At 43.5% G+C, this 24,300-nt stretch overlaps 1 protein-coding gene and 1 long non-coding RNA gene across 3 annotated transcripts in view; one reads left to right on the forward strand and one right to left on the reverse strand.

Moving 5' to 3' along the window:
• Nucleotides 1-24,300, forward strand: part of LOC306940467 — a 560,182-nt gene that overhangs the window by 21,042 nt on the left and 514,840 nt on the right. The window lies entirely within an intron of this gene.
• The window catches only part of xrn2 (5'-3' exoribonuclease 2), a 38,532-nt gene continuing 36,581 nt past the window's right edge, over nt 22,350-24,300 (reverse strand). For both annotated transcript variants that reach the window (XM_079526836.1, XM_079526835.1), the window contains one exon: nt 22,350-22,741. In XM_079526836.1, the coding sequence (XP_079382962.1) occupies nt 22,670-22,741 (72 nt within the window). In that variant the 3' untranslated portion in view covers nt 22,350-22,669. The remainder of the gene's footprint in view (nt 22,742-24,300) is intronic.

The following is a 24,300-nucleotide window of genomic DNA, read 5'->3' on the forward strand; positions in this document are numbered from 1 at the left end:
ATGACTGAATGACAAAATATAGTGTATTCAAATCACAGCATACAATCAATAAAGGCATTACCATTATAGCTATAACTTTTCTTATATATCATACTTTTATACTTCATGTGATTATTCACAAAACCCCACTAGCAAAAAACGTCATACTCTGCTATGGGGATGAGGATGGTGGCTGCTAGCCTTAGGAATGTGATCGTTGATCACCTCCATTAGCCTCCATTAGCCTCCATTAGCTTTGTAATTGTGTAATTGTTTGGTAAATAAAAACACCAACACAATAATTGTTTGGTAAATCAATGTACATATTATTATTATTATGTCTCTGTCTCTCTCTCTCTCTCTATGTCTCTCTCTGTCTCTCTCTCTCGCGGTCCGGGTCGAAAAGTCAGGTCCAAGCGGGTCGAGAGCGGGTCGAATGGTCCGGGTCGAATAGTCCTGGGTCGAAATCTCTGGTGACCGTTCATGCAGGCTAGTGGAGAGTGACAAGCTGGACTTTGAAATACATTGTTTTCAATGAGGGCGGCGTAAATATCAGCAATTTTAGGCATGTGTGCAACATGACAACTGTTTTAAAGTATTGTACAGTGACAACTAAAGTCTCTGTAATGTTTATGTTGTACTATATATAGGCTACACGAGTACACGTCATTGCAACGTGTGTTAGTTGGTTCACCTGGTCGCCATGGCAACACAAATACAGGATGAGTGGCAGGCCATTGTGGAAGGGTTTGAGGAGAGGATGGAGGAATGGGAGTCTTGTGTAGATGACTTATTTTCTCTCCGTAAGGTGGAGAAGGAGGAGTGCAGTGAGGAGGAGCAGTGTAGGATCAATGAGGATGAATGGGAGGCCATTCAGGAAGAGAAGGTAGAGATAATGGAGGAATGGGAGTCTGCTGTGGCAAACTACTTTTCCCTCATGTCACTGTGAGTGTGAGAGCTCAAGACCATGTACCCCCCGGCCCTTTTAAGGGCCACTTCCTCTCCTTTTGCTGTGACCTTGCCGTTGGTGGAGAGGCTTAGTGATTCAGTGACCCTGGGTCCTATACTGGTGGTGGTTGACAGGTTCAACCACACCGGTTTGGTCACAGGTGAGAGTCCAAACTAACAACAGCAATATCTCTGTAGCATTTGTAGCTTTTCAAATCCATAGAATGGAGAGGTGCATAGCATAACCCAGGGCTCCCTAGATGGACTTCCAGACCCCTTCAAACTTTTTCATGTCAATGACCTCCAAGTTGCCTTGACAACTGACATGTTTAAACATTTTCGTAGATTATTTTGAAAATAGCACAAATTTGTTTCCATTGCTTTCCACAGTTCATGTAATATTCATTCCATATAACACTCCCCTCACTCCCCTCACTTTGCACAATTATTATCAGTGTTGGGAGAAGCTACTTTTAAGATACAGGTTCAGGATTACTTTATTTCGTATATACATCCACAAATGCAAGTGACTGGGCATACTATTAAATGGGTATTAACTGGAACCAGTTACCACAATGTTATTAGTAAGCTATTTTTGCAGACAGCCCTGCCTGTATTGTAATAACATTAATATTGTGAAATGTTGAAAAAATGTGACCCAGTCTAGGGGCCTGAGACACAATTAACCCCACAATGAACATGAACCCTGTGGTCAGTAATGCATAACAAACTTCATGTGGACTATGGTAGACATTGTCTCTGCAAATATATATGTGACCGTTTCAAACTTTACATATATATTTACATTTAAAACGCGGGACTTTTTCAGTAGGCAGACCATTTCACACACACGTAGTTTCGATTATTCGATTATTCTCCACCAGGCGGTGCAAAAGCTTCTTTCAAATAATGTTGAAAAGGGATCAAAGGCTTTAACGCTGTGCGGAGAATGAATTTATAATACTCTAATATACGTGTGAATTCATCTCCACTAGATTTGTTTAATAGAGAATAAATACGACTTTATTCCGTTGCTTTTAACGGCATTTTGATCGTCGGGATCTAATCAAATTGTTATTGGTTTCTGGTGAACCACGTGACCAGGAAGCGGTGTCGCGTGTCGGAAAACCGAAAACAAAAGCAGACCTACAAGCCCACAACGCGTTGCATCCGTAACTCGCTGTGGGCTTGTAGCCCTGCTATTCTTCGATGAGCGACACCATCGTGCGACGAAGTATATGCGTCGTCGGGCTAAAATGTTTTAATTCTCTTTCTTATTTTCTTTTTAAATATTTTACTCCAGGACGTCAGTATGGCTCGTCGTGTCAGGTCGTTGTTCACACTGAGTGTCACGTGACGCTTAAAATATACATACAAATTTGAAATTTACCACAACTTAAACTGTCATTGCTTAGAGTGACCAGCCCTTTCTGAAAGCAACATCGGCATCGCTTCTCGGCCTTTTGGCTAAGATCAAGTGTAGTATCTGTTCTTATCAGTTTAATATCTGATACGTCCCCTACCCGGGGACCATATATTAAATTGATTTTTGGAACTGGGAGATGGAATAGGGGCTTGCTCCGTCCACTCCACGCATCGACCTGGTATTGCAGTATCTCCAGGAACGGTGCACCCCCTCTGCTTGTCAAAAGGAATATCATAACAACTATATAATGCAAACAAGCATTCAAGCAAGCGACATCACCTGATTATTTAATTATGGTCATTATATAATTTCTATCTATGAGTTGAGATTAAAATATAATAATAATAAATACAAAGCCGTAGCTGTGAGTGTGAGTACTAGTGAAATACAAATCACACCCATGTGAAGTGATATGTTAAGTATAACTCATGTTGATTAGGTGATGTAATGGTGATGTAAAACAAACGGTGCCAGCACAAACATTACATTCTCTTTATTGTTAATGGCATTTGATTTGATGTTTGCGTTAGAGACAAGATGATATGCATTTTAACTTTAAACCTGTAGGCCTATAGGTAAAAAACGTAATTCTTGAAATGTGGCGACGTAATAATATTCAGCCGCTAGATGTCGTACCACAACTTTCAATAGAATACACCCGTCCCTGACCCTGCGGTCCCTGTCAACCAACATTCTAGGCTAATAATTCAGTGGTGACCAGTGACACAGCTACCAAGATGATTGAAGCGAATTCCCTCGGGAGGTAGAAGGGTCTGCATCGGATGCTAAGAGACTCGAGCTCTGGGGAGCATGATCGGTGTAGAACTTTATATTAGTGTCAGAGCACCATCTGTCTTTATCTGTCTTTAGAACATCATTACTGAGGGAAATGATGTTCAACCTAAATGGAACCTCTTCCATCCTGAGTGTCAGAAACAGCAGAACTGTTCAACCTCTAATTATTTCTGTTCCAAAAGTAGTTGAAGTGAAGGAAAAGGTAAAATATCGACTAAGTTACAGTAATATAATATGATCAATATGTTTTAATGGTTAATTGTTTATCGAGCCTAAATCTTCTGCCTGAGTGTTTTGTTAAGAAGCACAAACACATGTTTTAGAAGAACAGAACAGTGTTCAAACGTACTGAAAATCTATCAAGTGAATGGATGGTGACTTTGTATAATACTTTATATTTTATTTAGGTGAAATGAAGTTACACTTCAGTGAATAATTATTATTGCTACATTTGTGTATTGATTGATTGATTTATTTTAAGATGTAAACCATCAAGTTGAGTGTTCATGAAGTAGATGTTATATTATGTGTATTTTAAAATATTTTAATGACTACATGCCATTACACTACAGACAACAGAGCTATTAGTTAGTGTACTATAGTGGAAGGCAAATATTGTTGGCCACTAATTAGACATAATGAGAATGAATGGCTACTTGACACTGCTGTGTGATAATAGACTGCATGCTCTAATATAGAGATTCCACTAGCCTCACACCCTGTTCATTCTAGCAAATGACTCATGGATTTTTTTAAAGTATTATTATAATTATTTCCCCCCTTTTTTCAACCACTTGAACCCCAGCATTCATATTCTGGGGCGAACATCAGCCAAAATAGCCGATCTACAAGGTTTTTACATTGGTCAACATATTGTAGCATGGCATCTTTTATGGTTTTCACATTTGGCGACATCGTGTAGCGTGGCATTTTTGTGTGTGTGAATTCACTGCCTTTGCCATATATTTTTGGGCGTTGCACACCGTTCCAACGACTGGCCATGTGTGTCCCTATGTGTCTATGTATGTCCATTTGGGGTATGGACAGCTGCAATACCGCTGGGTGACCTAAAGTGGCACTGTTGAGCAGCCCAAAGGGCCACTCACACTGAGCACCACAACTATAATAACAATAAAAGTATAGCTAACAATAAAACTGTGTACAGTACAATAACTATGACAGTAAAAGTGTAGTTGCACCGCTCAGTTCACACGGGTGTGTGTGTGTGTGTGTGTGTGTGTGTGTGTGTGTGTGTGTGTGTGTGTGTGTGTGACTCCGAAAGGAGAGAGCATCCAGTAAACCGGTCCAACCCAAACCCACCACTGCATTCCCCTGTCCACACTGCACCAGAATAATCGGGTCCAGAATCGGCCTCCATCGCCACCTGACGACCCACAAGGACCAAGAAGGAGGACAGTCATACTCGGATACGAGTGACCGCCGATGATGATGGTGTGTGTGTGTGTGTGTGTGTGTGTGTGTGTGTGTGTAGCTACTTTCGCAAACGCACGTGTGTGTGTGTGTTGAAAAATATATTATACAAGTTAAAATGAATGGTAATTAATATTTCTGGGGGGAAAAATCTCACAATGGGTAAGGACTAGTGGATATAACGTGGGAAAGGGTCAAAGGGGCTTGTGTTCAGTTTGTGAGGTGTGTAGTCTACTGTAGACTGACTACAGTGTACGTGTGTCAGTAGGCTAGTATGTATAGGATACTGTGATACTAGTCTACTGTATGCTAGGTGTGTTAGTCTCTGTACCTAGTACTGTATATGTTACAGTAAAATCGAGAAAAACAGAACGGGGGGCGCCCGTTTTTTTTTTTCAGCACAGGAGGCCGCGCCCGGGTCGTGGCCGGGTCCCTTTAAGACTTTAACATAGGCTATGTAGAATGTTAATTCACTGTGAAGTCCAACTGGCGGACCCTTTGGCCTCGCTCTGGAAGAAATGTGTGCAATATGAAGTGTGAGATTACTAAATCACAGTAATCCTTAATCATATTCCATCATATTCAAGGGCATTTGGAGAGAAATGAGACAGACTCCAGTCACTTTAGACTAGAGCACTGCAGAGGGTTTGTTAATGTCAAGGCAATTATGTTTATGCACTGTCAAATTCTCATTACATAAATCTTCATGTTTAAGCACAAAATGTATTTGTGAACCCACAACATTTCTGTGCCCCCCACCACACACAATCATTCAATACAGTTGTGGCCCGACCCTGTCCTACACAGTATACTCTGCTGTGGAACAAACCAACAGATACTAAAGCAATATGCATTTTAAAGCGGTGTGCCAAACTTCCATTAACAATAATTGAATCCCACTTGAGCTGGGGAGGGGGGGGGCAGCTAGAGGGAACAGCGCTATGTTTATTATTAAAACGCTGTCTACTCTAAACTCATTCTCTCTGTGTTTCAGTGGTAATGGAGCAGCAAGAAGACCCTTGGCAGAGCAATCATAGCAGAGCTGCTGTGGGCCTCCAGCCGGTCGCGTCTCTAGCTTTTTTAAGTGAGGTACGAGAGTGAGATTCATTGAGATGAATTTAGACCAATTAAAATGCACTATGGGGTTTCAGTGCGGCAGCGCTTGCAAGCCGACCTTTTCAATTAAAGGCGTGAGGGGATCCATGGCTAATTTCATAGTTGTGTTTGGTTTGGAGTGTCTTGTCTACAACACACTGAAAACGCACTATAGTCTGTTTGTCCTCGTTCACTCAGCAGAATAGACTGCTGGACAGTTTCACCCTTTGTCAGCCTTCTGATTGGTTCCTGACTGTCTAACCAGTAGGCTCTTTCTGCCTTGTTCCGCCCCGGTTCCGCCTTGTTCATGTTGAATTTTCTAAAACATCTTTTTGGGAAAAAAACTAAAAACATGATATGCCCAGTCACCATGCTGCATCTATGATGTTCCTTTTTACTGACACCAAGTTTAAAATAAGAGATGAGTGCACAGAATATCAATATGAAGCAACTGAAAAACATGATTTTTCAATGGTAGTGGATGGAGAGAGAGGATTTTTGTCCAACCACGAAACGGCAACCAATAGGTGCGAAAAGGGGCACAGCCATGGGCGGGACTTGACAAAGGGTGGATTGGGTAGTGGATCTGAAAAAGTTTTGCCAGGGACCTAGAGTTTTTATATTATTATTTTATACTTCATTGTATGTATGGGGTCATGTGGTGGAAATACCTGATCTTCAAGCTTGCAATGCATCGCAATGCTATGCGTTGTGAGCTTTTTACAATGCTTTTTACAATTCAACCCATCCTGCTTATGTGCATTCAATATGTGTGTCTTCGTATGCTCACATACATGAGTGTCTGCTTTGTTTGCATTTGTATGTGCGTGGGCAAAATTGCGTGGGCAAAATTGTACCAGCTTTTATAGAGCACACAGCAGGCAATTCCTGTATTGAGAGAAGAATCTGGAGAATAAATTGTTCAGTTTTTCTCAACATTGTCACACGGCACCCTCCTGTTAATTCACATGCCCTCTTCAACAAAGGAGCTGATGGCCCTTTGTGTTGTTCTGGATGCACCCCCATAAGGGATTTTATTATATTTTGAATATCCTTTAACAATGGAAACATTTATGTTTAATTAGATTTCATTATATCCTGATATATTGATCTGACCTTGTGTTACTTATTTTGTCAAGTTCTGTGCAGCTGTGCATGTCGCTAACCCCTTGATGGTCACTGCGTCTAATTTTGATATAGTCCATCTGTGTCATTTAGATTTTAGCTACATATGAAGCAATGTGTTTTTAAGTGGTTCTCAAAAATGTATAAGCTTACACATCTGCTATTTTTGATATTTTTTGAAAAATCTTGAAAGTGTTTGAAAACATTTGAATAATTTTGAATAAGCCTTTAACTGGGGAGACACTGGGCAGACACTGGGGAGGCACTGGGGGGACACTGGGAGGCACTGGGGGACACTGAGGAGGCACATGGGGAGGCACTGGGCAGACACTAGGCACTGGGCAGACACTGGGGAGGCACTGGGGGGACACTGGGGAGGCACTGGGCAGGCACTGGGGGGACACTGGGGGGGCACTTGGCAGACACTGGGCAGACACTGGGGAGGCACTGGGCAGACACTGGGGAGGCACTGGGCAGACACTGGGCAGACACTGGGGAGGCACTGGGGAGGCACTGGGCAGACACTGGGCAGACACTGGGGAGGCACTGGGCAGACACTGGGGAGGCACTGGGAAGACACTGGGGAGGCACTGGAAAGACACTGGGCAGACACTTGGCAGACACTGGGCAGACACTGGGGAGGCACTGGGGGCGACACTGGGGAGGCACTGGGGAGGCACTGGGAAGACACTGGGCAGACACTGGGGAGACACTGGGCAGACACTGGGGAGGCACTGGGCAGACACTGGGGAGACACTGGGGAGACACTGGGCAGACACTGGGCAGACACTGGGGAGTTACTGGGCAGACACTGGGGAGGCACTGGGGAGTCACTGGGGAGACACTGGGGGGGCACTGGGGAGTTACTGGGCAGACACTGGGGAGGCACTGGGGAGTCACTGGGCAGACACTGGGCAGACACTGGGGAGTTACTGGGCAGACACTGGGGAGGCACTGGGGAGGCACTGGGCAGACACTGGGCAGACACTGGGGAGTTACTGGGCAGACACTGGGGAGGCACTGGGGAGTCACTGGGGAGACACTGGGGAGGCACTGGGCAGACACTGGGGAGGCACTGGGCAGACACTGGGGAGGCACTGGGCAGACACTGGGCAGACACTGGGGAGGCACTGGGCAGACACTGGGCAGACACTGGGGAGGCACTGGGCAGACACTGGGGAGACACTGGGCAGACACTGGGGAGACACTGGGGAGGCACTGGGGAGGCACTGGGCAGACACTGGGCAGACACTGGGGAGGCACTGGGAAGACACTGGGCAGACACTGGGGAGGCACTGGGCAGACACTGGGTACTTCAAATGTTTGGAGTCATGACCTGAACTGGTTTAGTTTCCTGTCCTTGTAAACGGAACACTCAACTCCAATTGAGACCAGAGACACACAATACTGATATACATTTGAAGATGATACACAAAAGAATACAAACTTTTTATTGTTAGTTAACCTTTTTCTTGTTGGAAATGAATAAAATGAAATGAATAAAATAAAGAAAGAACATAACATATTGGTTAAATAAATGTGCTGTGTTGCTTTTAGGTACAGTAGGCCTATATGAATGTGGTGAGCCTGAACTGTCTGCCAAACACATAATTAACACCTGTCCCCTGTGCAGACCAGCTCTTGCCTTTGGACCACAAGAACATGGGTTCAAATCTGGGCACTGCCAAGTCAACCCCTTGATGGTCACTGCGTCTAATTTTGATATAGTCCATCTGTGTCATTTAGATTTTAGCTACATATGAAGCAATGTGTTTTTAAGTGGTTCTCAAAAATGTATAAGCTTACACATCTGCTATTTTTGATAATTTTTGAAAAATCTTGAAAGTGTTTGAAAACATTTGAATAATTTTGAATAAGCCTTTAACTGGGGAGACACTGGGCAGACACTGGGGAGGCACTGGGGGGACACTGGGAGGCACTGGGGGGACACTGAGGAGGCACATGGGGAGGCACTGGGCAGACACTAGGCACTGGGCAGACACTGGGGAGGCACTGGGGGGACACTGGGGAGGCACTGGGCAGGCACTGGGGGGACACTGGGGGGGCACTTGGCAGACACTGGGCAGACACTGGGGAGGCACTGGGCAGACACTGGGGAGGCACTTGGCAGACACTGGGCAGACACTGGGGAGGCACTGGGCAGACACTGGGGAGGCACTGGGCAGACACTGGGCAGACACTGGGGAGGCACTGGGCAGACACTGGGCAGACACTGGGGAGGCACTGGGGAGGCACTGGGAAGACACTGGGCAGACACTGGGGAGGCACTGGAAAGACACTGGGCAGACACTTGGCAGACACTGGGGAGGCACTGGGGAGGCACTGGGAAGACACTGGGCAGACACTGGGGAGACACTGGGCAGACACTGGGGAGGCACTGGGCAGACACTGGGGAGACACTGGGCAGGCACTGGGCAGACACTGGGGAGTTACTGGGCAGACACTGGGGAGGCACTGGGGAGTCACTGGGGAGACACTGGGGAGGCACTGGGCAGACACTGGGCAGACACTGGGGAGGCACTGGGGAGACACTGGGCAGACACTGGGCAGACACTGGGGAGTTACTGGGCAGACACTGGGGAGGCACTGGGGAGTCACTGGGGAGACACTGGGGAGGCACTGGGCAGACACTGGGCAGACACTGGGGAGGCACTGGGCAGACACTGGGGAGGCACTGGGCAGACACTGGGCAGACACTGGGGAGGCACTGGGCAGACACTGGGCAGACACTGGGGAGGCACTGGGCAGACACTGGGGAGACACTGGGCAGACACTGGGGAGACACTGGGCAGACACTGGGGAGGCACTGGGCAGACACTGGGCAGACACTGGGGAGGCACTGGGCAGACACTGGGCAGACACTGGGGAGGCACTGGGCAGACACTGGGGAGGCACTGGGGAGGCACTGGGCAGACACTGGGCAGACACTGGGGGAGGCACTGGGCAGACACTGGGGAGGCACTGGGCAGACACTGGGGAGGCACTGGGAAGACACTGGGCAGACACTGGGGAGGCACTGGGCAGACACTGGGTACTTCAAATGTTTGGAGTCATGACCTGAACTGGTTTAGTTTCCTGTCCTTGTAAACGGAACACTCAACTCCAATTGAGACCAGAGACACACAATACTGATATACATTTGAAGATGATACACAAAAGAATACAAACTTTTTCTTGTTAGTTAACCTTTTTCTTGTTGGAAATGAATAAAATGAAATGAATAAAATAAAGAAAGAACATAACATATTGGTTAAATAAATGTGCTGTGTTGCTTTTAGGTACAGTAGGCCTATATGAATGTGGTGAGCCTGAACTGTCTGCCAAACACATAATTAACACCTGTCCCCTGTGCAGACCAGCTCTTGCCTTTGGACCACAAGAACATGGGTTCAAATCTGGGCACTGCCAAGTCAGTGTATGAGTCTTCAAGAACCCCTCCAATCAAAACTGACTGCATATTGTTCTTATTGCTTATTGCCGTCCTGCTTGGTCCCGCCTTATCGCTGCTTGCAGCTATATTATGTGCTTAAAATTGGAGGACGGAATTGATGCCGAAATGTGTAAGTAGGTTAATGTATCTATTAAACTACTCCAGTAGCTTTTACTGACAGAGGAGGACAGATCACGGACCCTCCTTCACCTGGGTGAAATGTATAGGCCTACTCACAATGTACTCAGCCAAATTTGCAGCATTATTATGGTTATGGACTAATATACGGTTATGGACTAATATAACTAATATTTTTTGTAATTGTTGGCACTGAAATATGCCCATGTATTGGCGCTGTGATTGGCTGGAAGGTGTGCCATTGTGCCATTCTCCTCATTTTAGGCCCAAAGTTGCCCAAACTGCCTGTATTAAAACCAGGGGAAATAATTAGTTTGTGCAAGTACTGTAATCGGCTGCGTATGCCGGTGGCGTCGCTCGGCCAATCAGGGACCAAGTATGTAAGCCTATGTATGGTGGCGTCGGCGTAGCTCGGCCAATCAGGGACCAAGAACAACGATCGGCCTGGTATGTATGTCGGTACATTCCACCAACCAATGAGAAACCACTGTTCTCAATCTCAATGATGTAACTCAGCTGCAGGGTATGTGTGTATGTAGTGTATGTCGGTGTACTCCACCGGGCAATGAGGGACCACTGACCACTGCTGTATTTCAAACCAATAGACAGCAGCAGTCAGCAGAGAGCTGTAGGACTCAGAGCAGCAGTCGTACTAGCCTGGCTAAAGTCAGACTCATATCACACTCGTGTGGTAGGCAATTATTTTGCAAACAGCTGATTCGCGTCTAGCTTATTAGCCAGGCTACAGTCGTACCAGCAGTGGTGAGCGCACCTCATGGCGCGCTCTGCTTGTGCACAAGTAGGCCAGTGTGCGACAGAGTGAATTTCTAGTTGCTTGTTGTTGTTGTGCTGTTTAGAAAAATATGACTGCAAAGTCTGCGATAAATTAATGCAGTGGCGTATGCAGGAATTAATTATTACCGTGGGCTGGGAAAATCTGCCTGGGCACATTGTACGCAACATTTTCATTCATTCTCATTTTTTATTGATTAATACTCATTTTTGCCTTCAATTTCCTAAAAATATTAAGTCAGGTGTCTACACAATGTTTAACATTCAAAGCTGGCCATCCATTGTCAATGGCATTCAATGTTTGTGTTAACACAATGTTTGTTTACACAAACCAGCTGGACATAGGAGTGCTCCTCAGTCCTCAACAACCATAAAACAACAACATGCACACTCTCCCAGGCAGCCTTTGAAGTATAAGTAGTAGTGTTGAGTATTGAAGACTGCATAGTGTAACAACAGCTAGTTTCTTTCAACTCACTTCCAAATTACAAATTAGCAAGATGGCACCCCATAGCATAGCAGCAGACAACATGAGCACAATCAATGAAAATCCATTTAGCAAAAATTACAATTAATGCAATTATGACCTTTGATGTCTTCAGGGCCGGTCCTGAGCAATCTGGCGCCCCAAGCAAATATATATATATATATATATATATATATTTTTTTACTCTGTCCCAAAAATTGAGGAGACACTGTGGAGGCACTGGGGGTCCATTGGGGAGGCACTGTGGGGACACTGGGGAGGCTCTGTGGAGGCACTGGCGGGACACTGGCACTGGGGAGACACTGGGGACTGGTACTGGGGAGGCACTGGGGAGGCACTGGGGGGGCACTGGGGGGACACTGGGCAGACAGAGACATGGGGGCGCCCCCCCCCCCCCCCCCCCCCCCCATGGCGCTCGAAGCGGGTGGCTTCGTCGGCCTGTAGGAAGAACCGGGCCTGGATGTCTTCAATCATGTAGTAATCCATAATCAGTCCTCAGGATACAACTGTTGTACAGTATAGGCTAGCCCTAGAATGTCTGCTATTGTTACATACAGTTGGCACAGTATATGAATGATCACAGACATTCTAGGTCTAAGTATAGGCTAGCTCCTCTAGGGACTGCTGACTTCCTTTCTTTCCAAAAACTTTGCAATAGACGTTTGACATTGTGAGGCTAACATTTAGGATACTCTCAGAGAGGCTTCTCATTAATATTTAATCATAAACAAAGACGCAAGTTTCTGGTGTGAAGAAAAAATCACACCCGTGTGAACTGAGTGATGCAAATCCCACACACATAGTTGAACATCACGGACATTGCTGTTCCTTGGAGTGGTTGCACCACTCAATAGTTGAACATCACGGACATTGCTGTTCCTTGGAGTGGTTCCACTCAAAAAAGAATCTGACACATTCTAGAGAAACATGATGACAGGCATGACCAATCAATCTACGCAGGTACAGATGGACAAACTAGGCAGTGCCAGTGGATACGGATCCAAATATGAAAAGATGAATAATAATACAACCACTGCCATATATTGTTAAATTGAATGCAGTGATTGCATTCACATTATGTTATGCAATGTATGATATTAAAAAAAATACCTGCCTAATGATGGTTTCTGAACTGCCCACAGCCCTCCTATGAGACACAGACTGAGTATAGAAACATTGTGCCATTTTATCATGATTATTAGTTAGGACCTATTATATTGATTGATTGATTGATTGATTGATATTTTTATTTCACAGTATGCAGAATGAGTACATTTCAGGATTCATTTTAGGATTAATTTAATGAAATCCCTTGTTTGAGCCAAATCTGGGTTGTATACGTGGTTTGTTGAACTCCCTCTGGTGTTGTGAGTGTGGACTTCGTTAAGGAAGTATTTGGACAGGTACATGGGTATCTTGGTGGTGTAGCGAATCTTGCAGACCAGACATTGCAAGATGCTGTATAACTCTGCATGTCGTCAACCCTTAAACCATTCCAGCCTATCAAAATGGGCAGGGCTGAGGTGGGTTCGGGGAGTGAGGCCAAGTATACAGTAGCCTGACCGACCAGTTACAAGACACAAGTGCTTTCCTTAGATTTATAATTATGGGGCTTGACTTAAATTCTTCCAAATCCACCATGAAAACTAAACAACATAAAAATAGATAAACCATGCATAGCATGTAGATACGAACATTTTACCAAAACACTAAAATAAAGACAAACAAATACCTTGTTGGCTGCATGATACATAATGCAGGTCTATATACATTTTAGACAGTCTTTTGGGTAATCTTCCTCCTTTTTCATGTATAGACTATAGGAGGCCATGGTATAAGCAACCTTTGGCACCATTGCCAACAAACATTGGCACAAAGTAGGGTGATGACCATATAACTATATGGTGATGACTGGCACACTGGCATAAGTGGGAGAAGAGGATTTTTGGTTTAAAATAAACTATTTAAAAAAATGGAGTCAAATAAATAAAGTCCCTCTACAGTGGTGCCCGTTCAGCACTGGCCTACTTGGAAATGAATGCCCCACCCAGATATTACGTCCGTGTCCATTTTATGCCCATATATGGAGTTCTTTGTCAGGCATGCCCAAATATGGAGTCTATGCAGACGTCAGAATGATGTCAGAACAGGCCAGCTCCGCATATATGAACACTGGGCAGGGGCCCTCACCAGAGCCCAATATGGACACTGGGCAGGGGCCCTCACCAGAGCCCAGGCAGAGGCCTTTTGGGGCGGTTCTGGACAACCGTGGGTCCCGGCACCGGGAACTGCACTCCCTGTGGGGGTGGAATGCGTGTGTCGAATTTGAAGTCGGTGGGGCAAACGGATCTCGAGTTATGTGGATTTCACACACACACACACACACACACACACACACACACACACACACACACACACACACACACACACACACACACACACACACACACACACACACACAGAGAGAGAGAGAGACTTGGTGCATTTCTAGTTACTTGCGCAAGCAGAGCGTGCAAGTCATGTTTTCAGTCAGGTGCTATACGATGCGCGTGTTTGGGGCCAGCACATGTTATGACGTCATATGCTGGCCCCAAGCTGACCGTGCAGGTGTGTTTTTGTCATGCTACGAAGCATATGTCCCATGACGTGATGAAGATATGTACCAATGTCCCTAAGAATGCACGTGATATGATGTCATACGGACATACGGAAGCTGACCGTGCAGGTATGTTTTCCGTGAATCGTGATGAAGATTATGTACCATTGCCAGGGTATAATTGGTTGACGATGGTGACGTAATGATGATACGTTTCAGTGTCAAGTACATACACATCAAACGACCCAGCCGATCACATTATACCACCAACCACTCAGAAAACTACATATACATACATATAGACATGTACACATATATGGACATATGAGCATATGACGTGATGAATATATGTACCAATGCCATGGTATAGTTGACGGTGACGTAACGATGATTTTACCATACTTAAAAATACAACTTTTTTTCCTTCAGAAGCAAGGTACGTAGCAAATAGCTAAATCTAATAATTCAATACTAAGATTTGAAAGTTTATAGCGTTCTACAGCACTTGCACGCTCTGCTTGCGCACTAGTGTGCAACAAGCAAGTAGGCACTCGACAGAGTGCAGTTCTAGTTATTATTATTATTACTTGATAACTTCAAAATCCTATAGGCTACTCCTATATGAAGCTATTATGATTAACCCATAACGTGTCATTTGAGATTACGACATTTACAAATAAAATACTGAAATTATTTCAGAGAACATGTTATTGGTATAGCTTTGGCTTTTGTATAAACAAAACAACACAACGCAAGGTGGATCATGATGGTGGAATAAAGCCATGCACGCTTCATGCTTTCTTTGTCAAATTGTCTAAAACGTCAGTTTGAATGGTCAAAATAAAGTAACTTTAAAATGACCCAAACTAACAGCGCAAAACAGTGTTACTTTATCAATTTGTAACTCCGAGAGGCAAATGTAACCATGCATTCATTTGGTAAATTGGTACTATAGTTACATTATTAAACAAACACTTAATTTTCTTAGGTTATTGACTCAGAAAAGGTCTGTCTGCAACAACCATGGGTGAAACCAATTTGATATAGCAATTCAAAACGAGATCTATTCAACTATATTTTCTCTTTAAGGGGAAATGTTCTCGTATAGAAGGTTATCATTATCATGGTTAGGGGGGGGGGGGCTCTCCTGGACCGGTTGCTCCGCCCATGAGTGTTGAAACCCCTGCCGAGCGAAGAAAGAAGATTTGAACATTTCAAACTCCATCTCGGCGCCTCTGCTCAGTCCAAAAAGAGACGATCAAATTGGAATGGATACCTCTCCTCTTCACAACAACAAATACCGACTCCTACCGGCGACTGCACGCCCATACCGTGAAATAAAAACAAGCAAAAACAAACATCTGATCAGTTTAGTCAGTTTAGTCTATAGTAGGGAAAAGGACATTTGACTCTTTGGAGCTGTACTATACTTCTGTGGAACAGCCTGGATGCGTCAGTCAAATACACTTCAAATTTGAGGACATTTTAACATCGCAACAAAATCCTGGCTTTTGGAAAAGGTTCCAGTGGGACTTAGGTATGTAGCCTACTATATTTAAAATGTTATTTTAAATATTAATTTGATTAAGGGCTGTTAAAAATAAAAATAAAAATAAAACAAAACTTTTAATTTAGACTGTCTCACAAAACGTGAAGTGCCATGTTCTGTTATTTATAAAGTGGACCAAATGAACATGATCGTGGACTTAGGCTGTGATTTCGTTTAAATCTTGCATTCTCGCATGTCTAAATACTTTACTTTTCAGGAAATGGAGAAACAAAGAGCAATTCCAATTGATTAATGTAGTCACAAGCTCTTGTTAATACTTTTCATCGGTCAAATATTTATACAACCCCACAGACACACTTTCATTTTTTTTAAATACATGTTTTTGTCAGTGCACATTGTGTATAGGGCAGGCTATGACGAATTAGGCTAACTTGAAATATGGACACGCGAGGTTAATTGGCCCGACAGGCAGCGACAAGTTGTAATTATGTTGTCAATTGGTTATTGCTTTTCAAATAAATCAAATTAAATTAACCCAAATAAAACTAAACTAAAAATCTGTTGTGTTTCGTGCAGAACGTGTGTGGGGGGGGTGTCGCCATGTCCCTGAGCCCGAAGCACTCCACTCCGTTCTCCGTTCAAGGTTAGGCTATTAGGCTATAGTTTTGCATTTTACAGTAGGCCATTTTATTTTATTTATTAGGCCTAATTTATTTTTTCGTTTCGACTTTTGTGTTTTCAATTTCGGTTTAGTTTAGATTTGTTTCATTTTTTCCCCCAAGCGGGTGTGATATAGTTTATTTCAGTTTTTATTTGTAGAAATGTTTAGTTTAGTTTTATTCGTTTTTAATAATATTTGTAGCCTACTTTTTTGTAATATGGGAGTATAGTGAGCAAGATTCAACAAGGTCAGAAATGTTGCATATAAGACTATGAATTGTATTATATTAGTTAGGCTATAGTTAGTTTTAGACACAGCGTCATGTTAATTATAGTTTTGTTTTTAAAAGCCTCATTTCAAATTGTATTTTATTTCTGTTAAACTAAAACGTTTTAATGTATAGCCTATAGTTTTAACAAACTGTCTTCCTTAAATTCGCAGACATCCTGAGTCCCATAGAGGAGAGCTATAGGATCAAGTTCGGAGGGATGGACGCCGGCGGGGCAACCACGGTGGTGTACCGGCAGAGCCAGGTGTCTCCGCCGGGCATACAGCAGCACGGGCTGCCGCCGGCGGGCCATACCGGCTCCTCTGCTTACCACCAACACCACCACCATCACCACCATCAGTTCTCCCCCGGCGCCATGGGGAGCCCTTACTGTAACGGAGGAATAAGTAACTGTAACGGAGGGATAAATAACTGCAGCGGAGGGATACATAACTGTAACGGAGGGATCTGTAACTGTAACGGAGGGATCGGTAACTGTAACGGAGGGATCGGTAACATAGGAGAGCTGCCGTCTTATCAGGAGACGGTGAGAACGGGAGGAGGCCCCGCCGCTGCGTGGTACAGCAACCCGGAACCCCGCTATCCCACAAGTAAGTTAGGCCTATATAGTAAGTTCACTTAATAGGCTATTCAAGGGAGCTTTATTGGCTTGAGAACATATAGGCCCACATTTAACCTATACAATTAACCCACATTGCCAAAGCAAGTGGAAAAACATAATACAAAGTACAAAGAAACACATGCAGGGAAAAAACCCACACAGAAAACATGGGGAAAGTGTATACGTTAGGCCTATAGGCTATATTAAAACAAGCAGCAATCTCTTGTAGTCACCTTTGGGGCACTTATTATTAATAGAATAATACATTATTAATAATATATTATTCATGTCTATTATTCATACATACATACATGGCTGTCAGGTGGAAACCTTGCATCTCAAAAACAGCTATTGATAGGCCCATTTTTAAATGGTTCAATATTTGTATAGTGTTAATATAGACCTAGGCCTACTTATAATTGGTTCAATATTTTATATTGTTGATATAGGTCTACTTTTCATTGATCGACATTTTCAAAAGCCATTCCCTTTCACATTGAAAGTTTCAGTTATTTATTTTCAGCCAAAAATAGCAAAATATGGCATACCTATAAGCTCATCTTGAGCTATAATATCGGTGCTACTTTTGTGAATGACACTGTTGTAAGTAATTTACAGATAAGGTTGCTTGACAGCATACGCCTATATGTAGGCCTACAGTCTACTATATATAGTAGACTGTAGGCCTACAAGGTATACCTTGAAAGAGCGTTTTGATCAGTTCAAACTTCAAACCAAATGCATCTGAAACATCCTTTACGTTAACGGTGGAAAGAATTGTGGGAAAATGTAAAACAAATTAAATCTCACCGGTGAGAATACACAAATGCAGATATAGGCTAAATACATACACATGATGATTAAACAACTGTATACATCTTAACTGTGCATGTATACAAGCCGGACAACTTGACACCAATTACACCAATTTTCAAGTGTTAAAAAGGTGTGCACCTGTTCCTGTTAATTTGTAACCTATTTTTCACACACCCTGATTCAACATGTAATTTGAGTCACTTTTTACCTTTGCATTATCACAGCCAGGCTATACATATAGGTTCTTGTGCACCCTAACTAAAATATGGCTAATGTAAGTGCTTTACATATAAAAATAAAAATACATGAATATAAAAAGCCTATTCCCATTCTAATCCTCAAAATGTAAAAAAAAAAAAAATATATATATATACAACTTTCCTCTTTCTCTTGCCATGTGTGCATTAGGCATATATATATTCAAGGAAGCGATCTGATTCATATGGAAATAGCCATCTATCCGCGTGCTTTGAGCACGCTATACGCCTAATCAAAACATAAAAGTCAGCTGCGGTCTCTCAAATAACACTATAACAAGGAGACAGTATAAAAATTGTTGTTGATGACGAGGACAGACTGGACAGTATAGAGAAGTGACCATTTTGGAAGTGGCAAGCATACATTTCACCACAGGAAGAGGCATTCCTTAAGTACCAGAATCTTAAGGATGCCATTATACACCTTGGTTACAAAATACAAATGTAAACTACTTGTGTTCATATTTGGAGGCCTCGGTAATGTCCATAAATCTGTCGTGAGAAGCCTGCAGATTGCAGGAATACCCAAGCCGAGAGCTAAGGCATTGGCAAAATTCTGTTCAGTGTCTGTGATAATTGGCAGTCGGCGATGCTTCCTGTAACCGTGATCTGTATCCGGAAGCAATTGTTGAGTTTTCCAATTAAGTTTGTGCATCTGATTGCTTGTGTTCAATCATTTCTTGTTAAATGTGAAAGCAAATGAAGATGTTAAAGTGTGTGTGCGTGCCTGTTGATTGATTGAATAGGCTATAGGTGCTACAGGAAAGGATAACACAAAACGCCATGCGGCCTTGTTTCCATTGTGTATAGCATATAAATCAATTTTATTATTATTTCTCGGTATAAGTCTCCAGGTTCATGGGGGCCTCCGGCGGCATGAACATGGCCGGCATGTCGGCGCTCGCCGCGGGCATGGAGCACCACCACCACCACGCCGCCAAGTCCATGGTGCTGCAGCAGCACGCCGCGGCCCCGTGCCGCAGGAAGCGGCGCGTGCTCTTCTCCCAGGCGCAGGTGTTGGAGCTGGAGCGGCGCTTCAAGCAGCAGAAGTACCTGTCCGCCCCGGAGAGGGAGCACCTGGCCGCCATGATCCACCTGACGCCCACCCAGGTGCAGTATAGGCCTATACGGTGTGCTGGAAAGTAACTAAGCGCATTTACTCAAAGTACTGTACTTGAGTACAATTTTGAAGTATTTGTACTTTACTTCATGACTCAAGTATTTCCAATATAGTGCCCTGCCTTTACTTCTACTCTCATTTCGGATCCAAATAGGCCTATTGTGCTTTAACTCATTTGAAAACGAGATAGGCTACTTTGTAGACTTTAATTATTATTACAACACAGCATAGTCGATCCACAACTAAGCTCACAAATAATGCATCGATTCACGATGCAAGGCAAAATAATCTGAAAACTTGTGAAACGGCCCACGGGACATAATGAGCACATTCCACTTTTGTAGAAAGTAGCCATAGGCCTAGAAAGTGCTAACGTTTCTACTTTTAGTCAAATGTGTAGGCGGCAGGCCTACTTTTTACTCTAATCCATTTTGAATTCCAGACTTTTCCAATACTTTTTCCCCCACCACTGCCCATGCAGGTGAAGATCTGGTTCCAGAACCACCGCTACAAGATGAAGCGGCAGGTCAAGGACAAGGCAGCCCAGCAGCAGCTACAAGGAGGGGGAGGACAGTCCTCTTCCTCGTGCGTTGGCGGCGCCGCCGGCTCTCCGAACCGAACCGGCGGGGTGCTGCCAGCGCCGGGTCTGGCGGTGGTGAAGGGCGACCCGGGCGGCAGCGTATCGCCCGGCTCGCCCTTCACCACCACCAGATCCGGCGGCGGCGGCAATAAGAACTGTCAAGCGGACACGCATTCCGCCGCTCACCATCCGCGGCAAAACAGCACCGTTCATGATGGTGGCCAACAACCGCAGAACCAGCACCTGCTGCTGCACGTCAACCCGTTGTCTCTGACAGCGAACTGCACGGAGGACCTCGAGGAGGAGGGCGACATCATGTCCGTGTCGCCGCCGAGCCCACCACCACGACAAATCCTCTCCCCTGTAACGGGGGGACTGTCACTGCACCACCACGCGCAGATAAACGCCAGCCACACGGACGCGGGGCTGATCGATAATTACAGCATGATCAATGCTAACTTACTGTACGGACGGACCTGGTAGCACGAGGTCACGTGGACAAAAGGAGGACGTGTAAACTTTATATACGTCGACCTTTAAAAATATATAAATACAAATCTTGCTCTTGAACTGGACGCGATTGTCAAGTTGGATCTGACTGCACTTGATCACTCAATTATAAACAGTGATTGGCAATTTCCCCCCCTTTTCACGTCATGGATCCCCAGTTTGATATGAGCTTTTGTGTTTTTACTCCGAGTGTACACATGGTGATGGAACCAAATGGACCCTTAAATGGAACAATATTTTGTACACCCGAGTTACACCCCTAACAATCCATTCAGACTGAATTGGGGGCGAACAAACCTTGAGAACAATTAAAAGCACTGGAAAAAAGTATAGGCTGAAAAAAATAAAAAAATGCTTGGGTTCAGTTCTCAGAAATATAAATAATTCTGGCAATATGTAGAGCAATGAAATTGAACTGTGTATTGCAGACATTCCACAGTGGCTGTATTTTTTTCTTTTTTCGTAAAATTACATTTGTGATTGCTGCTGGCATTTAGTACCACAAAGACAAGATTGTAGGTTATGGCTGGCAGGTTTACGTGAATTAAACCAGCGATATACAAAGTCTCTCATCTTGTTTGTTATTCATTTGATTGTGGTTAAAGTTGAGGGTGAAGAAAGCAATTTCAATGGAAAGCATTGGATTGAAGTTCTCAGTCTCCACAACGGATTACTGTAATATTCACAAAAATAAAACAATGGGTGGTCAAATTAGCATGTCCATAAACACTAATGATCTCAGATATTTCATGAAAGCAAAGGTTGGGGCCAACTTCTTAAATTGGTTGGCTACGCCTATAGAGCAGCAGGAATGAGAATAGGCCTACCTATTCTAAAAAGATCATACTTCTACAATTGTGTATGACACAGCAACATTGTGGAGGACTCCTGTCACAGAGTCTTCACAAATCAATGAGCCTCACACATTTTCAGTCGTGAGATTTGTTTTAGCTCTAATCCCTGGGAACGCAAAGTGGAACATAATTTAAGGATACCTCATCAAACCAGGACAAAATAGGATTTCCTTCCCCCACCGAATTAAAATGAAGCACCGTGTTTGGAGTAAAATGTACTGCATATTAGAAAAATAAGTATTTTCTTTCATAACCCATCATATACTGCATTATAAGGTCAGAAGTGTGAATTTATGCATGGCAATGCAACAGGGGTCGATTTCACTTTATTGTTTAGTAGGTAAACATTGGTAGTAAATTAGACTGTGGTCAATACAGGATCAGAGAATGCAACAAAACAGGCTGAGGCATAAGATGAACCCTGCCTGCAGACAAAATGTGAAATAATCTAAACATTAAAGTAAAGCAAGTGCTTACATTAACCCATTTTGACCTGAGATCAGATTCTAATGTCTTCTACATCCTGACAGTTTTCTGAAAAAGCTATGTTTCTATGTCAGTCGTTCAAAAATAGCAGACCTACAAGCTCGTAGCGTGCCACTCAGTGGCACGCTATGAGCTTGTAGATCTTCTATTTTTCAATAGCTAAAGCATAACATAATGCTAACACGAAAAGGGGTTCCCGCCCAAAATGGGTATATAGGCTACTGCAACCTGTGATTTGATTTTGACCAAACAGACATTCAACAACTATTGGTTTATGCATTTGAATGATTTGTTTTTGTAATTAAAACTGCATGAGTAAAAGACCAAATAAATATGTGAAATCAATCACAAGTTTGTGCGAATCAGACACTTTTGATTTGGAAGAGAATGACCAATCACAAGTTGAGATTTAAATTCCTGTTTATTACATGATGTAACAAATTTAAAACATAAGTGTTTGGAGAAATCTCTCAAAATCTCAAAAAAGGAAAAAACACAAAACCTAAATAAAAAACAAACGAGCAAGCAGTCGTCGTCCGGAAAAAATAATAACTCATCTATTTCACATGACGTCCATTAAAAAAACAAATCTCATCTACAGGACATTTACTTTTAGCGGCGAGAAGAAAAAACGTTCACAAATAAGCAATGAGGGAAAAGCAGACGGACATGAAAGAGCTTCATGTACAAAATCCTGGCCCCACGTGTCCATTTGTATCATTTCAGTTCCAGTTGTATCTTCTAGAAGGTGGTGGAGCGGCATAGCCTCCCCTGGAGCTGGAGGATCCATAACCCTGCAAAAAACACCACCACAAACATCCATACATCATTTACATGAAGACCCGAGGCCGATTCTACAAATGCCTTCTAAATCAGTAGTTCTCAAACCTTTTTAATTTCAAAGAACACCCATAATAACTCAATTGCACAATTTCCAGATTTGTACACTCAGAGAACAGACTTGTAAGGGTACATTTGGTACCGCCCTCAAGGAACCCTGAGGGTTTTAGACATTCATTTACACTATCAAGGGTTCTTCTGTTCAGGAATGTTTTGGAATATTTCCAAATTTTAAAACGATAATCTAAAGCAGTGATTTAAATTGGAAGGACCCCCAGATTGATTGAATGGTGCAGGATGTGTATTCAATTTGCAATGTCAAACAACTCACATGAGTTGACTCGGACTCCACTGTCCATCACCATTGAAATAACAATGTTATACAGTATAATTTTTACTTTAAGGAACCGCAGGAAACCTTTCTACAAGTGAGCTTGGAAATCTACACTGTGTCCCTCTCACATGGGATGCTTCGCGCCGCGTTGTGAGCTTTTAGATCAGCTATTTTCACCACTTCTTAAGCATGTGTTTTCTTCATGAAATTACTGAAAAAAAGTCACTGCCATTGATTCGTTTTTAATTCATGAAAAATGCAGCTTTTTGGGGGAATGGTTTTTGAAAATGTTTCGAAATACAAAAAACAAACTAGAAAAAGTGCCCTTCTGGGCACAGGTCTCCACCAGGAGGATAGGACTGTGTGAGATGTTTGGAGTAATATAAACATGTTTGCCTTTGATGGCAATTGGATGACTTGAGGCATTTTGTTCCAAAAATGTGTTTTGCAAAAATCAACCTGTTGGTGGCGCTATAACAGGCCAATGTGAAAAGGGTGGGATATATTCCTCAGCCTAGTAAGAAAATGTGTGAAAGATTTCACGTAAATTGCATGCTGCGTTCATGATTTGAGGCTTTTGTTCAAAACGGGGCAATCTTGCAAACTGTGAAAGCCAATTATAGCCAATTAGGATGGAATATGAAATATCGGACAGATCCGACTTGAGCACATGACCATAGAGATACTGTGTAACGATTTGTGAGATTTTTGGACAGAATCTGGAGGAGTAATATCAAAAAATGTGTTTTGCAAAAGTCGGCCTCCTGGTGGCGCTATAAAAGGCAGATGCGGAAAATGCAGGTCAAAGGTTTGTCCTTGGCCTCTAGGGAGTGTGCATGCAACGTTTCACGCAGATCGGTGCAGTTTTAGGTAAAAAATGTGAAAAGCTGCGTCATGGTGGCGCTATAACAGGCCGTTCTGGAAAATGCGGAGCAGAGGTTCATCGTTGGCATCCAGGGAGTGTGTGTGCAAAGTTTGGCATCGACCAGGTTAACGGTGCCGGAGATTAGCTGGTAACAGACGGACGGAAGGACGGACGGACGGACGGACGGACGGACACACACACGGACACACACACGGACGGAGTGCAAAACATACTCTCTCCCCATGCCTTCGGCCTGGTGGAGACAAAAATAGAAAAAGTGCCCTTCTGGGCACAGGTCTCCACCAGGATAGGAG

Source organism: Electrona antarctica, assembly GCF_951216825.1.
Source record: "Electrona antarctica genome assembly, chromosome: 17".
In the NCBI taxonomy this organism is placed as follows: Eukaryota; Metazoa; Chordata; class Actinopteri; order Myctophiformes; family Myctophidae; genus Electrona; species Electrona antarctica.